Consider the following 12,673-nt stretch of genomic DNA (forward strand, 5'->3'; position numbering starts at 1 on the left):
GCAAAACAAAAGTTAGATAATGTATTAAATGCATTTTTACTTTCTTTTGAAGACTTCCTTTTCCTACTATATTCTTGGAACTCTTCCGTGAATAAAAACACGACTGACAGCACAGGTTGCGCGCTGGAAGACGGAGACAGGCTAACACTTGACAAGACCTAATAAAAATATTAGTTCATCATGTAAAAGCCAAAATAAATCATGTCAAAGTATTATTAATAAGTGTAGTCTGTTAATTTTTACCCAAATATGTCTATTTGTTTAAAACATTTCATTGGGACTTAGAATAGTAAGCTCTCAGTCGCTTGACCACTGCACATCCTTAGGAATGAAGATTCGAAGTGCTTAGTCCAAAAGGACAAGACACTAGTTCAAAATTTATTAATTTTCTATTCACCAAACGAGAACTTTCCTCAAAGACATTATTTCATGTAAATGGCCACCTTTTGGTTTTAACAAATCTCCTGTGAGGAAAAGTGTGTGCTAAAAGAGAATACCACATGACAAGGCGACCCATACACCAATTCAATGTCTCGGTTACTGTGGATGGTACAGAAGTGGGTTTGGCATATTTCAAAAAAGGCTTTAAGAAGTAGGATAAGTGCTGCCATTAAGAGGTAAAAATCAGAGAAGCTGGTCATTTAATACCAAGTAATAAAAAGGTAGTTTAAAATGACGGAGTCCTACAATTTCAAGAAACTTAGGAATCCTGTCTAGTATCCACTGATCCTCTCCCGCTTAAAAGGTAGTTGCATCTCTTGCAGAGAAATCACATGAATCTGTTGATATTTATTTTTTTTACAATTAATATGCATATGCAGCTTTCAGCAAGTTGTGTTTAGTCTCAATCTTGAATCCACTTTGCAGGCGTTTCGTTGGTAAGCCAGCAAAATTGAGCCCAGTCATCCTGATATCTCACGTGAGACTCACAAAGAGAGCTCCCTTTTGTAAATCATTCATTTTAGTTTGTATGTGGAAAGGGGAAATGGGGTTTTTAGATTCCTTCTATTTATCCTTTATAGTCTGATGTTGAATAATTCTACTCCGACTGCCACCATGGCAATGAATTCGGAATGACTCTTTTTAAGTTATCTTGATTTGGCGGCCTTTTTTAGACATTGAAATTGTAGATTATTTGGCCCATGTGGCAATGCTAAAAATTCGCGATACCATCAGACCGTTGCATGCAGAATAGACTATCCAAAGGTCCCATATAAATGGCCATCAGTAGCTCCCATAATCCGTCGAATTTTGCCCTATTCACCTCCTTAGGCGAATTATTATGGGTTGTATTGGCCGACAGAGATCTTGTTTGAGAATAAAAGGAACTTAAAGTATTTCGACATAAAGTGAATAACACTAAACAATGCTATCACACAAAGAGATTTCCCAAAAATCAAACCATCTGAAACTAGACCGGGTTTCACCTGTTTGAAACATCTACGTCTGGCAGAATGTCTTCTCTTCTCTACTCTACTCCTTATACTTTAACTGAAAGCTGAAAATAAATTCTGCCTTATTTTAGATACGGCTAACAGCTCCAACTGGGAAAAGGACCATCGCTACGTTTATGCATCGTCTAAGAAAAGATTCAACCGATGTGTCAAAATATAATTTGGCAAAGAATGTGAGTTCTCTCTTATGATCAGGACAAATATTACGAAGATTAATTCCAGTGCTTCACTAAATCAGGTTAAATCGCCTTGAAAAGTCCAAGTTTATTATCCGTAATTAACCTACGCCTTCCTTAAGTACAAGTCAATCCATCGCGTCGGCCTTCGCTATCATTGACTGGTAGTGGTATCCCCTATCAACCGGTCTGGTTAAACACTTTACACATTTTCGGAGTAAATAGAACTGCAAATTATTACAAAAGTGCTTTTGCACATTGTTTATAAATAAACCTGTCGTGCACGCGAAAAACGATAACTTAAATGAGGCAAGTAAAACACAATAACAAGCTACTTCTCCCAAGATACCTCGTAAATGAGATTTATTTATTCTCCTATCTATCCATCAATCGATTCCTGTATAACATCATTAATTTCACGAATTCCTACCTCACACCAAACTTTCTGCTTCTTTTCATAAGGTAGAGCGTGTAGTCATTACGAGGCCCATTCCTAACAACCGCAATTACGCGCTTCGCCACCCATCCAACCCTGCAAAGTACTAAATCTCGCAGATAAAATAACGGGCACTTTGGGCACCGCATTTTTCCGATCAGTCCCTATTATTGCCCCCCAAAGGTAAAACCCCACCTGATCCCCGATCACTTTCAGCTGGAACCTCTGAAATGAGGCGCATTAAAAGTGCAATCGAGATAACGCTAATGTGTAACGATGCGTGAATAATTTGATAACCTTCTCTTCTACCCACTTCCGTTCCAAACTGTTCAGCATAAATTATTTTATTTGACCCATACCACCATCAAGCTTAAAGGCCAACGATACAAATATAGGTTTATTAAAGTTACGCAAGATGTCATTCAATTTAAAAGCGTTGAGAAGCACACGTGTGTGTAAAAATTCTAGTAAATGCGGGAAAATAGTCGTTCGGCTACTTTACCAGCTGGTGCGAAACGAAATCGGCAAAGGTCTTTGCGCGTGATCATCCCCCGGACCTGATGCAGAAGTAGAAGTACAGAGGGAGTATAGTTTAAAATGATAATGCTACAATCATCAGAATGAGTTTCGTTAATTAGAAAACAGAACCAATAAGGCACAAAATCCACAAAAAAGACTCTTCTGACCTGATTGAAATTGTCAACAACGGGCAAATGTCGTAAGCCCAAACGGCGGAATAAGGCGAACACTCGAGTCATGGACATGTCCTAATAGTTGCGAGAAAAAAGGGAATGGTATAGGAGTAATTACCTTTTAAAGAATGGTTGAAGCAAGTTTCAAGTAAAGGTAAAAGGGCTCTAACTTTGAGGAGTTTTTCATTTTGAAACCAATCGGAGTAAAGAAGTGGATTGAAAAATCTTCAAAACATCGGGACGGTTTTAGGCATTGCAGACACCAGACGTGAGCATTTGTTCAAAGTAACCGGACATGCAACGGTAGGAATCTCTATTGAGGAATGCAATTTAACGAAGAAGTGATTTCACTACCAAAGAGGAAGACAAACCGGGCAACGAGTGATGGGGGCAAAAAATAAGAGAACTACAACTATTAGCTGAGGTTCTGAATGATCAAAAGTGGATTGTTTGGTAATTTGAATTTGGGAAAACCAGTAGCTAGGTGGACAAACATGCTGACATCGAAATAATGGACAAGCACATGATGATAGTCGCTAAATTCCCTATTTTTGATTGCGATTCTTAACTGTGGTAAATCTGCGGGCGATTACGTGGAGAGTATATGCGTACAAGCAAATTTTGAACCTTTAGTTGTTGAACTTGTAGAAATATTCGAAAATAGTAGAAAATGTTTTAACGCTACAGTTAGCGGTGAATGCGAGCCACTTTAAAACCTGACGTAAGTGATTCTGAAAGTGAGCCGTGCACTTGTAACGAAACACGGTTTGAACCCCCCAAAAATACTTCAAGTTACTTAAAAAGGTCTGCTGAAACAGACAGAAGCAATTTAACAACACCTTTAATGAAAGAACAGATAAATAAAGTGATATTGTACAATAACATAAAGACCTTTTAACGTTCCGAGTGGGTGGAATACTACTTCAGTTATACACTGAACATAATTTATAAGTCGATTCGGTGAATTTAAACATCAGGCGAGTCTGGGCTAAAGATTAGAAGGAACATATACCCCCAGACCTAGCCACTATCAAGGGACAAATATTCTCGCTAACAGCCCAACAACCCTTTACAGTGTGATCACATTCCTTAGGAAGCACGCATAAGAATGTCCCAACAAAGCAAGTCGCCGCCTACTTAAGCATGGAAGGAATGTTTGATTCCAAGTAAAGGCTCTGAAATTCAACTTTTGCCACGACAAATTAATCTGACCTACTACAGATACGCTATAAGGCGCGTGGTTCATGTAGGGTCGGAAGTCGAGAGAACGTTCAAACTCGTCGTCCGAAACATTCAACAAAACGTTCTGAAAAAATGATGGAACAAAAGCAGGAACGTGAAAGAAACAGATAAATCAAAAGTAGAGACTCCTATAAATCTATGTTTTCATACCTTCAGTTTGTAAAAACGTGGATAGGCATCGTCGAAGTCATTTGCTGTCAGCCTTGGTGTATCCTGCCCATCCAAAGGGTTGTATACCTAGACCACATAAAAACAATGAGGACTGAATAAGATTTCTTGAGGTAGGGAGATAATTAGCACAACTTCTATCAAGAGAGAACTGTCCACACAAATACTTGTCTGAAATACCTCAAAGTTATAGAAATAATCTGCAAATAAACACTCCTGAAGGCTTGAAAACAGACTAGATTTTTTCATTTCAGTTCTAATCAGATAAAGACATTTTCTTATTCACATAGTAAAGTGTAGGCGTTGTAGTTCAGTTATCCAAGCTATGTAACGAATGATGAAAACAGAATGTTTTTGCAAAAAACAGCTTACTATCCTGAGATCAGAATAGGTTTAGTAAACTAATTTTTGCAAAACTGAGTTTTGAAGCATTTGAGTACGTAAAAATATATGAAAATACACGCAAAATGACTCAATAAAGGAGTGCACCTAAATGCGGCAAATAAGCCGTGTCACAACAAATAATTGTCAAGTATAGGCATCGAAAGGTTGACAACTGAGAAAACTGATGCAGTGCATAGAATGCCAGCCGACTGATTCAGAGCCGAAACCGACTATTCAACTGAAGACGACTGTGAATTAAAAGGCATCACTTTCAGATTGTGTGATGATGATAGATACACATAGAAGTCATGAGAGCGGATTGGGTGACGTTACTGCCCACGCCGCTGTCGGCGATGTGAGCGTCAATGAAACTAGGGATAAAAACACACCTTCTTTTTGATCATGAGAGCGATATGTTGAGCAGATATCATGCCGACGAGTCGTCCGTAATTGAAATGATCAGGATCTCGGTAGCCTTCGACCACAGGGAATGCGTGATGAGGATTATCGAAGACCAACTGATACATCTCCCGAACCGGCATCACGGTATCGAGAACCACCACTGGCGAGGTCATAACATCCAGAGCACGCAGCTGAACGCACCGAGTGTTAGCCTCCCATGGCACAAGTGCCATTCCACTAAGATTGATATGCATATCGTAGATCCCCTGAGTAGCGAATGTTTAGAATTAGTTTAAAATGAGCTTGTATTATCGTTGGCACAAACGTGTTTATGGGATCAGTTCGTTAGTCCACCCACCAATGCGGGTAGAGACTGGAAACGAAACGCACCTCAGTAAAATAATCACCAATGTATTTGGCAGGAATGAGAGTAATGAGGACGGGTAAACCGAGAATAACGTTCCCCGTGGCCTCCATAAGAACAACCGTGAGACTAGCGATCATGCGCACAATGCCACCTAGTTGAGCGGCTGCCCCGATTAGCGCGAATTTGCTCGGGTCGGGAAAGTTTTGTGGTGAAAAGCCATAAAGTAATTCACCTGAAAAGTCAGCAAAAGCACGTCGAGGATTCAAATAAATCAAGAGTCGATAGATAACTTACAGGTTCAAAAATTGAAACAAAAATAAACTGGAGTCAGATTTATTAGGTGAAATGGTGGAATTATCAGTCATACTGAGCTAGATAAAGAAATAGGGATTCCCGTGAGAGGCCAGTTAGGAAAAAAAGTTGGCGAGTGAAGAGCACTCACCTGTGACACGCCCCCATGCAGCCCCGAGAAGAAGGGATGGAATGAAGAGACCACAGGGGACACTTAAACCATAAGTGATACAAGCGATAAAAAAGGTGTACGGGGCAAAGATGAAAAGTGTATCATCGTTGAAGGACCGAGGTGGGTCGTGAAATAGGGCATTCAAAGCTCTAGCCGGTGTGGTAAAGAGAAGAGCACCAACACGGTTGTATTCACCATTTGGACACACTACCTTTGAGAGAAACAAGTAGAATGAGAATCTGATAGGAGTAAAACCAAAAGGAAGAATAAACAAACTTGGCGAAATTCATCTGTGTCTTTCTGGAACAGTGAACGGCAATCCGACCTGAGAACGAGGATAGCGAAACTCAAAACGGTTGTGAAAAAACTGATTAATACAGCGTCAGTAATTTTAGCTGATCGTGTTTTCAAATAGCTAAAAAGGAAAGACAAAAGGGGCGTAGTCAACTTTTGAGACATTTTCGGTTCATTAATTAGATCCGTGCTTAGACGTTAAAATCAAAGCAACGGCAGCGACTAGGTGAAATAAACAGTCTACTAAAATACAAAAGGTAACATTAAAATTTCTTTGGGAAATGGACATTCGCAATTTGATGATACAAGACTATAGGCGACCAAAAATATTTAATATTAGAAAATATGGTCACAGAATTTCAACTATAATTGTGGCAAATATCAGTACAAAGCAGTAAAGCAAATCCTACAGAAATCTAGAAAATTGCAAAAAAAATGAAAAATTAAAATATTAAAAATGGGTTATGACCAGCGATAAGACAAATACTTACGACTGTCTATATTTCGAGAGAACCCTGTTGAAGGCCACAAAAAGTGCACCAAGTAGGCCTCCAATGATGCCCATCAAAACAAATGCCATTAATTCGTAAGCATTGTAGGAGGTGACATTCTAGAAGCAGTACACAAGTGTAATGGGAGCAAAGTGCCAATTCATGCATGCTCATACCGCCTTTTTCATACCTCAAACATGCCGAAGCTGACAAGACCTCCAGGAGTGAACTTAAATGGCTGACCGTCGATAATGCTTCGAAACAACGCCAGCGTGAACATCGAAACCATGGACGCAAAAAGCTATCAGAATAAAAAAGTCGGGGTTTAACAAAGTGTAATTCACTTTAGATGTACACTCAACCAATCAAACCCTTTCAATCTCCTGCTATATCGCCAGTCCCTCAGTACTTTCCCGCGTTAAATGCTTATTATGGCTTTAAGTGCAACACTAAAAACTGTAAATAGCATGGTGGGTAGCCGAACCGTGTTCCAGGTCAATCGTTGGAAGATGAAGCTGGCGCCCTCTTCTAGAGTAAAAAGTAGACCACCAACAGGTGCACCGAAAGCCGCTGCAACCCCAGCAGCCGCTCCAGCGCTGACAAAGTCGCGTTTCTCTGCATCATTGCGAAAACAGCGAAAGCTCCGAAGCGAGAGGCCAAAACATGTGATGCGACCCTGTGAGAAACCAGCAGCAACCACAGATCCGATGTGTACCATAGGTCCCTCCTTACCGACTAAAAGGCCACCACAAACCGTCAAAATGACACCAACGGCTTTAGCTATCATTGTACGCGCACGTAGGATGAAGGGAACGTTAAGGCCGTTCAGATAGCATTTAATCTGTGGGATACCACTTCCAGCGGCAACTGGCTAAAAAAGAAAATATTGAAGGCAATCCTGAAGAAGCGTACGATGCAGCAAATTGTAAAGGACGTACTGCAACAAACACGGTCATAACTACAGCCACGAGGATGAATAGACAGTTGATTAAGACCCAAACAAACGCCGGTATAAGTAGAGTCCAAGAAGCGTAATGCTCACCGAATACTGCAAGGGCATAGCGTTAAGGAACAAACGTAAAAAACTTCTCCAAACAGTTAAATTAATTTAAAAGGATACGATATTGAATAATAGCAAATTTGATAGAACAGATAGTTGTCGTTAGAAAATCAATTACACTAGCAGTCGCTCCGGTAGTGCATCCTATAGCAAATAATAATGCAAAACGCAGTAGTATAATTCTCCAGTTGCCCTAAAGAAGACATGGTTACACTTGAATATGAAGAAACCTGATGTGCTAGAGTCGCCATCTCCTTTTTCAAAGCGGGTACCTCTGGTGTGTCATATTCGAGACCCTTAAAGTATAAAACTACTTAACCAGTACCTCATACTTTTGATCCAATACTTCTTCACCAATCACGGTATCAGCGTAAAAGGATAATCGAGCCGTTGATTCACTTGTGCTCCTACTTCCGTCAGAATTGCCAGTAACGCTCGCGCCCGCACCAGTACTCAATCTTCTAAACCGAATTCCATTTGATCGTGTAAGTCTTGAAATTTTTGGAAATGAGGTAATATTGGTTATTAGCTGCGAGGGCATTAGCTCGTGTCCAGCTGCAAGACTAATCAAGGCAGGCCCTACGACCCCAAAAGACCTGTTATTGTACTGACTTTGGTCGACCTTCCCACGACCTTGGACTACGCTTAAATTATTTGCATTGAAGTTACAATTTTCCCTTTTAGGATATTGATCTTACATAATGAACATTAGCGGAAAAATTTGCCCCGCTTGCGGACGCGACAAGCGGAGCATATTCTTTGCAACGTCATTTCAAAAAAAGACATTTATGGATAAATTGAAATCACCTCCCTATGTTGAAATCGATTTCAACACTTCGATGCACATGTTGAGTTTTGGCAATGTTAATCGACCAGTTCTCAGGGCAGAATGGCTACATCGACTGAACTTGTACGTGCAGTAATGCTCCAGATCAAGTGATGTTGAATGGACAGGTCATAGTGGATACAGAATTCGTACTGTACAAGCAGCTCGAACAATGACGGAAATCGCCCACCCCTATCGTGCTTAAACTACTCCTGAAATTCTTCATATATGAGAAGCCCCGCACTACCGTATCGCGGCAGTGAAAAATGGCTGGAGGACGATCGTCCAGGCGGCTGCCGAATCAGACGAACACCCACCGACCCAATGAATGGGAGACGGCAATAAGCCCTTATGCCCTAACCATAAATTTATGAACAACTACAGAATTTTAATCCACATTACTTCCTCCCGTGACACTGAGATGAATGTGCGAGCGAGCACTCGGGCCCTGCATTCTCTGGACACCCCAAACCAGTTGCGGCGTAGCTCAACTTGCCCCTACCGGCGGAAGTGACGGTACAAATCGGGTTCGAGCAGATTAAAATCCGCGGCTGTTAGTCAAGCATCAGCACGACGGTTCTGCCGTCTTTAAACTTAATTGACTTGGACGCCGAGCGCCAAAACTCGCCACAGCCAAGCTTGTCGAAACATCTCAGGCTAATTTGCATCCTTCAGGGGCCACCCCCTTGTGAGATAATGAAAGTAGCTGAATCAGATCATACACCCAAGAAGCTCATCGGCCTTTCGAGCCAAAACGCCCCACCACAACAAAATCGCAGTCTAGGAACAAAAATTAATACGCACATCGTTAGTAGATCCCAGCATTGTTTTAACCTGTCCTAAATAAATCAAAAAGCAAACACAAAATCTGAACTTGTCAATTCTACTAAAAACAAAAAAGGGTTGTAAATGAATGCCCAAAAACATATTTATAATGTGCTAAAATAGACAAGTGCGTATATTCCAAGGTGTACAATTTGTGATGACCAACAGCCGATAAATAGCGCAAAATGAAACCTGAGATTCAGTGACTGAAGAAGAAGAACCAGGAAGTTTAACTGAAATCGGCCCTTCCAGATGGTCTAGGATACAAGTATCCTGTATGTACAGATATCCGGAAATGCAAACATTAACCTATAAAAGAAACTGGTATAATTGAGATCCAGTAATAAGCGTCTAGGGTGCCGGTAAAACATCTGCTTGAACGAACAAAATACCATACTCATTAAAGACAACTAGTGACAGATTAAATTGAACTGTTATTACTGACGTTGCCTTGACCTCGAACACGTGAATAGTGCCAGTAGGCACGAATTCCTCACATTGGGTAACCTATAAGATAATTTGCCTACCAAGCCGAATGTTGCGTTAAGGATTGGAGACAATATCGTTGATATCACGGTCGGGGGAGGCCAAAGAGGGAGTAAGAGATTTGAGAGGCGAGACAGCAAAAAAATTTTCAAAAAGGTCGTTCTGATCAGTCTGTCCCAGCGATGGTGACAACATGAAATTTGCAACGACGTCATCCATGCTTCTATCGCCAGCTCCAGAAACTCCGCGGCCACTCTCCTCTTGCTGATCCATGGATACGATGTCATTTATCAGAGACCCATCCACTAAGCAAGGCAGAGGAACAGATTGATAGGAATGAAAAATCGCATACATAGGGTGAAAAAGTGGAAACCATGACAGTCTTGCACCAACCTGGTTGGTCTGTTTCACTATCCCAGGGGAAATTCTCTTCGACATCTGTTAATGCAGCGATTTTGAAACCCTTTTGAACAGGACTATTGGAAGACAGCAGATCCTCTCCATCAGGAACGTACGGTGAAGTGTTCTCTTCTCTATTAACATTCGCCAACATGGGAGATTCCGATAAACGCGAGGGGCTAGTGTCACCAATTAGAGGTCAAATGCATAGGCCTGCTGGCTTTTCAAGCACAAACTTTGAAAGTACTCACTTTTTGTCAGGAGCTGGGACTGTGAAGCGACGAACGAGAGGCCTCCTTCTAGAACCAGCAGCAGACCGCGGTTTCCTTCGGCGCTCGATGGGTAATTTGCCACCAGAACCAGTTTTGGATTCCATCTCAGGTGCAGGCTGATCATCATCCTGGATAAAGGTGCTGGATAGGTCAACAACAGGGGATGAAATGCTGGGCTCGATGTCAGACAAATGACAGTCGAAAGGAGATAGTTTGCCGGACTGTACAAATCCCTCATCAAAACATTGTATTTCCTCTTCAAATGGCTATAAACAAGGCGGGAAATGTAAGAAAAGAAGGGTAGGACTGAGATTATGGGAATAGATTAAGGAACAACTACCTTAGATGTAATGATCTCTTCGGTTACATCATTGGACGACTCAGAGGCCAGAGTATCGAGCAGATCAGGTGTAAAAGGTATGCCATCTGGTGGGTTACACGTAAAATCGGCCTCGGATAAGAGTCGCTGGTTGACAGAGCTAGCCCGTGAACGCTTACGGGCGGGCGTCACGTCCTGAATAGCTAAAATGGGTGCGGATTGGGAAAGAACGGTGGTATTTGAAGGAACAGTTAAGACTTCTACGCGTGACGGGTTACAACGCGATATTGCCTCAGAGGTACCTAACGAAGAGAAGAAAAGTTTTGTGAACGTAGAAAAATTATTATTTTGAAAACAAAAGGGGGAAAACGAGAAGTACCGGATGCCGCGGACATTGTCGTTTGTGGCTGGGAGAAGAGTACCCGTCTAATTTGGGAATTTGAAGGTACAAGACGAGCTTTTTCTGGTAGCGTCGTGGGATCCAGATTATATTCCACACAAGCCGGGATCCCATCAACTGCGGGTGCCCCCGTCAGGGCAAGTTTACGTTTGCCTGAACCTATCCTTATCCCGGAGTTCCGCCGATCTGAGGCAATAGCAGAGAGGAAATTGAACAACTAAAAACTGTCGACATGAAGATAAGGAGTACCGTTTGAATGAGTTGCCCTTGTTGTTCAAGCTGATTTCGCAGCTGAGAAATCTGCCGATACATAAACTGATTTTCTGCGCGCAATAAGTGCATTTGTTGAGTGGTAGACTCCTGTCGGGATCTCATTTGACGGACGGCTTCAGAGAGGCGGTTAAATTCGCTCCCAAGAACAAGCCTGTTACCACCATTGGCAGCAATTTGATCGCAGACAGAGTTGATATTAACAGGTGAATTGAAGGGGAGGTTACTATTCAAAAAGTTCGCCGCAAAGTTGTAACTAGGAGGCTTTCTGCGAATTTTGCTCAGTAAGTTGACATTATTCCGCTGAAAATATGGATGGCTGAATTCCATATCTTCAGCATCGGAAGCAAACCCACTGACGGAATCCGCTCGATTAACTTTTTTGAACCCATCTGGAAAATAATGAGTTGAACCCCATCTTACACATATTCAGTTGCCTTATAAAACTGGACAAATTATTGTGTTTGAAGAGCATTGGCAAAACATCCTTCGCCAGTCGATTTCCATCGCGAATATGAAAGCTTCTACCGCTCTATACAAATATGCGCACTAATATTGCCTTACAGAGTCCCAGTATATAAGATCATCCGTATTGGGGTCATCAACAAGCGACGTCAGTTTGTTTAGAAAAGCTGGTATATTACAAGGCTGATTGTACATGATAAGAGACCGGTGAGGAATACGATGATTAAGAACGCCCGGGTTGGTGAAGGAGCCGGTGTGATTCGACAATTGAGTAGTACTAACACAAATTTCGCCCCGACGAACAATAATTATCACCTCGAACAGATGAATTAAATTTGTCGCTTGAAAATGTATTTGAATGCAGTTTGCAACTAAGGTGCTGATTTAAATAGTGTGTGGCCTTAAGCCATCAGAATTAAATAATCCTCAACCTTTGTTCTTCAGTTCGTAAAAAGCACAATTTTCTAGTTAAAACACTGCATTAGATAAAGCCTGTACAGCTTTAAAATGCCATTGCTGCTGTGTTTTAAGCAATGTGTTATCAATTGAAGTGGATTGCCTACTACATGATATGTGTAACTTAAGTGTTTAGGTTTTACCTTCCTGTCCTTTTTATAATTTAGCCGAATATGGAAAGGCGTTTTTGTTTTCATTTTGTTTTGCATAATGCAAGTTTTATAAGCCCAAAAACTTGAACTTAAAATCGTTACATTTGGCCTTAGTTTTACCAATGAATTTTTGTTGTTTTTTTTTCTTGGAACCGAATGTGGAATATTTTTAAT

The 12,673-nt window shown here is 41.2% G+C and overlaps 1 protein-coding gene across 1 annotated transcript; it reads right to left on the reverse strand. All coding sequences in view use genetic code 11, as the record gives it.

The window, feature by feature from the left end:
- Window positions 1-2,530: 2,530 nt before the first annotated feature.
- On the reverse strand, window positions 2,531-12,086 carry EGR_03636 (H(+)/Cl(-) exchange transporter 7; the record flags this gene model as incomplete). The annotated part of the gene is made up of 24 exons (XM_024492885.1): window positions 2,531-2,623; window positions 2,753-2,833; window positions 3,975-4,064; window positions 4,151-4,237; window positions 4,942-5,220; window positions 5,345-5,553; window positions 5,764-5,995; window positions 6,061-6,199; window positions 6,570-6,688; window positions 6,760-6,870; window positions 7,054-7,440; window positions 7,508-7,617; window positions 7,690-7,822; window positions 7,860-7,925; window positions 7,955-8,273; window positions 9,726-9,787; window positions 9,839-10,071; window positions 10,160-10,344; window positions 10,417-10,703; window positions 10,778-11,058; window positions 11,136-11,373; window positions 11,406-11,818; window positions 11,850-11,958; window positions 11,991-12,086. 24 exons carry the CDS (start codon window positions 12,084-12,086, stop codon window positions 2,531-2,533), a joined length of 4,359 nt encoding a protein of 1,452 aa, XP_024352768.1.
- Window positions 12,087-12,673: the final 587 nt, after the last annotated feature.

The sequence above is a fragment of the Echinococcus granulosus genome (genome assembly GCF_000524195.1).
Source record: "Echinococcus granulosus chromosome Unknown EG_S00019, whole genome shotgun sequence".
In the NCBI taxonomy this organism is placed as follows: Eukaryota; Metazoa; Platyhelminthes; class Cestoda; order Cyclophyllidea; family Taeniidae; genus Echinococcus; species Echinococcus granulosus.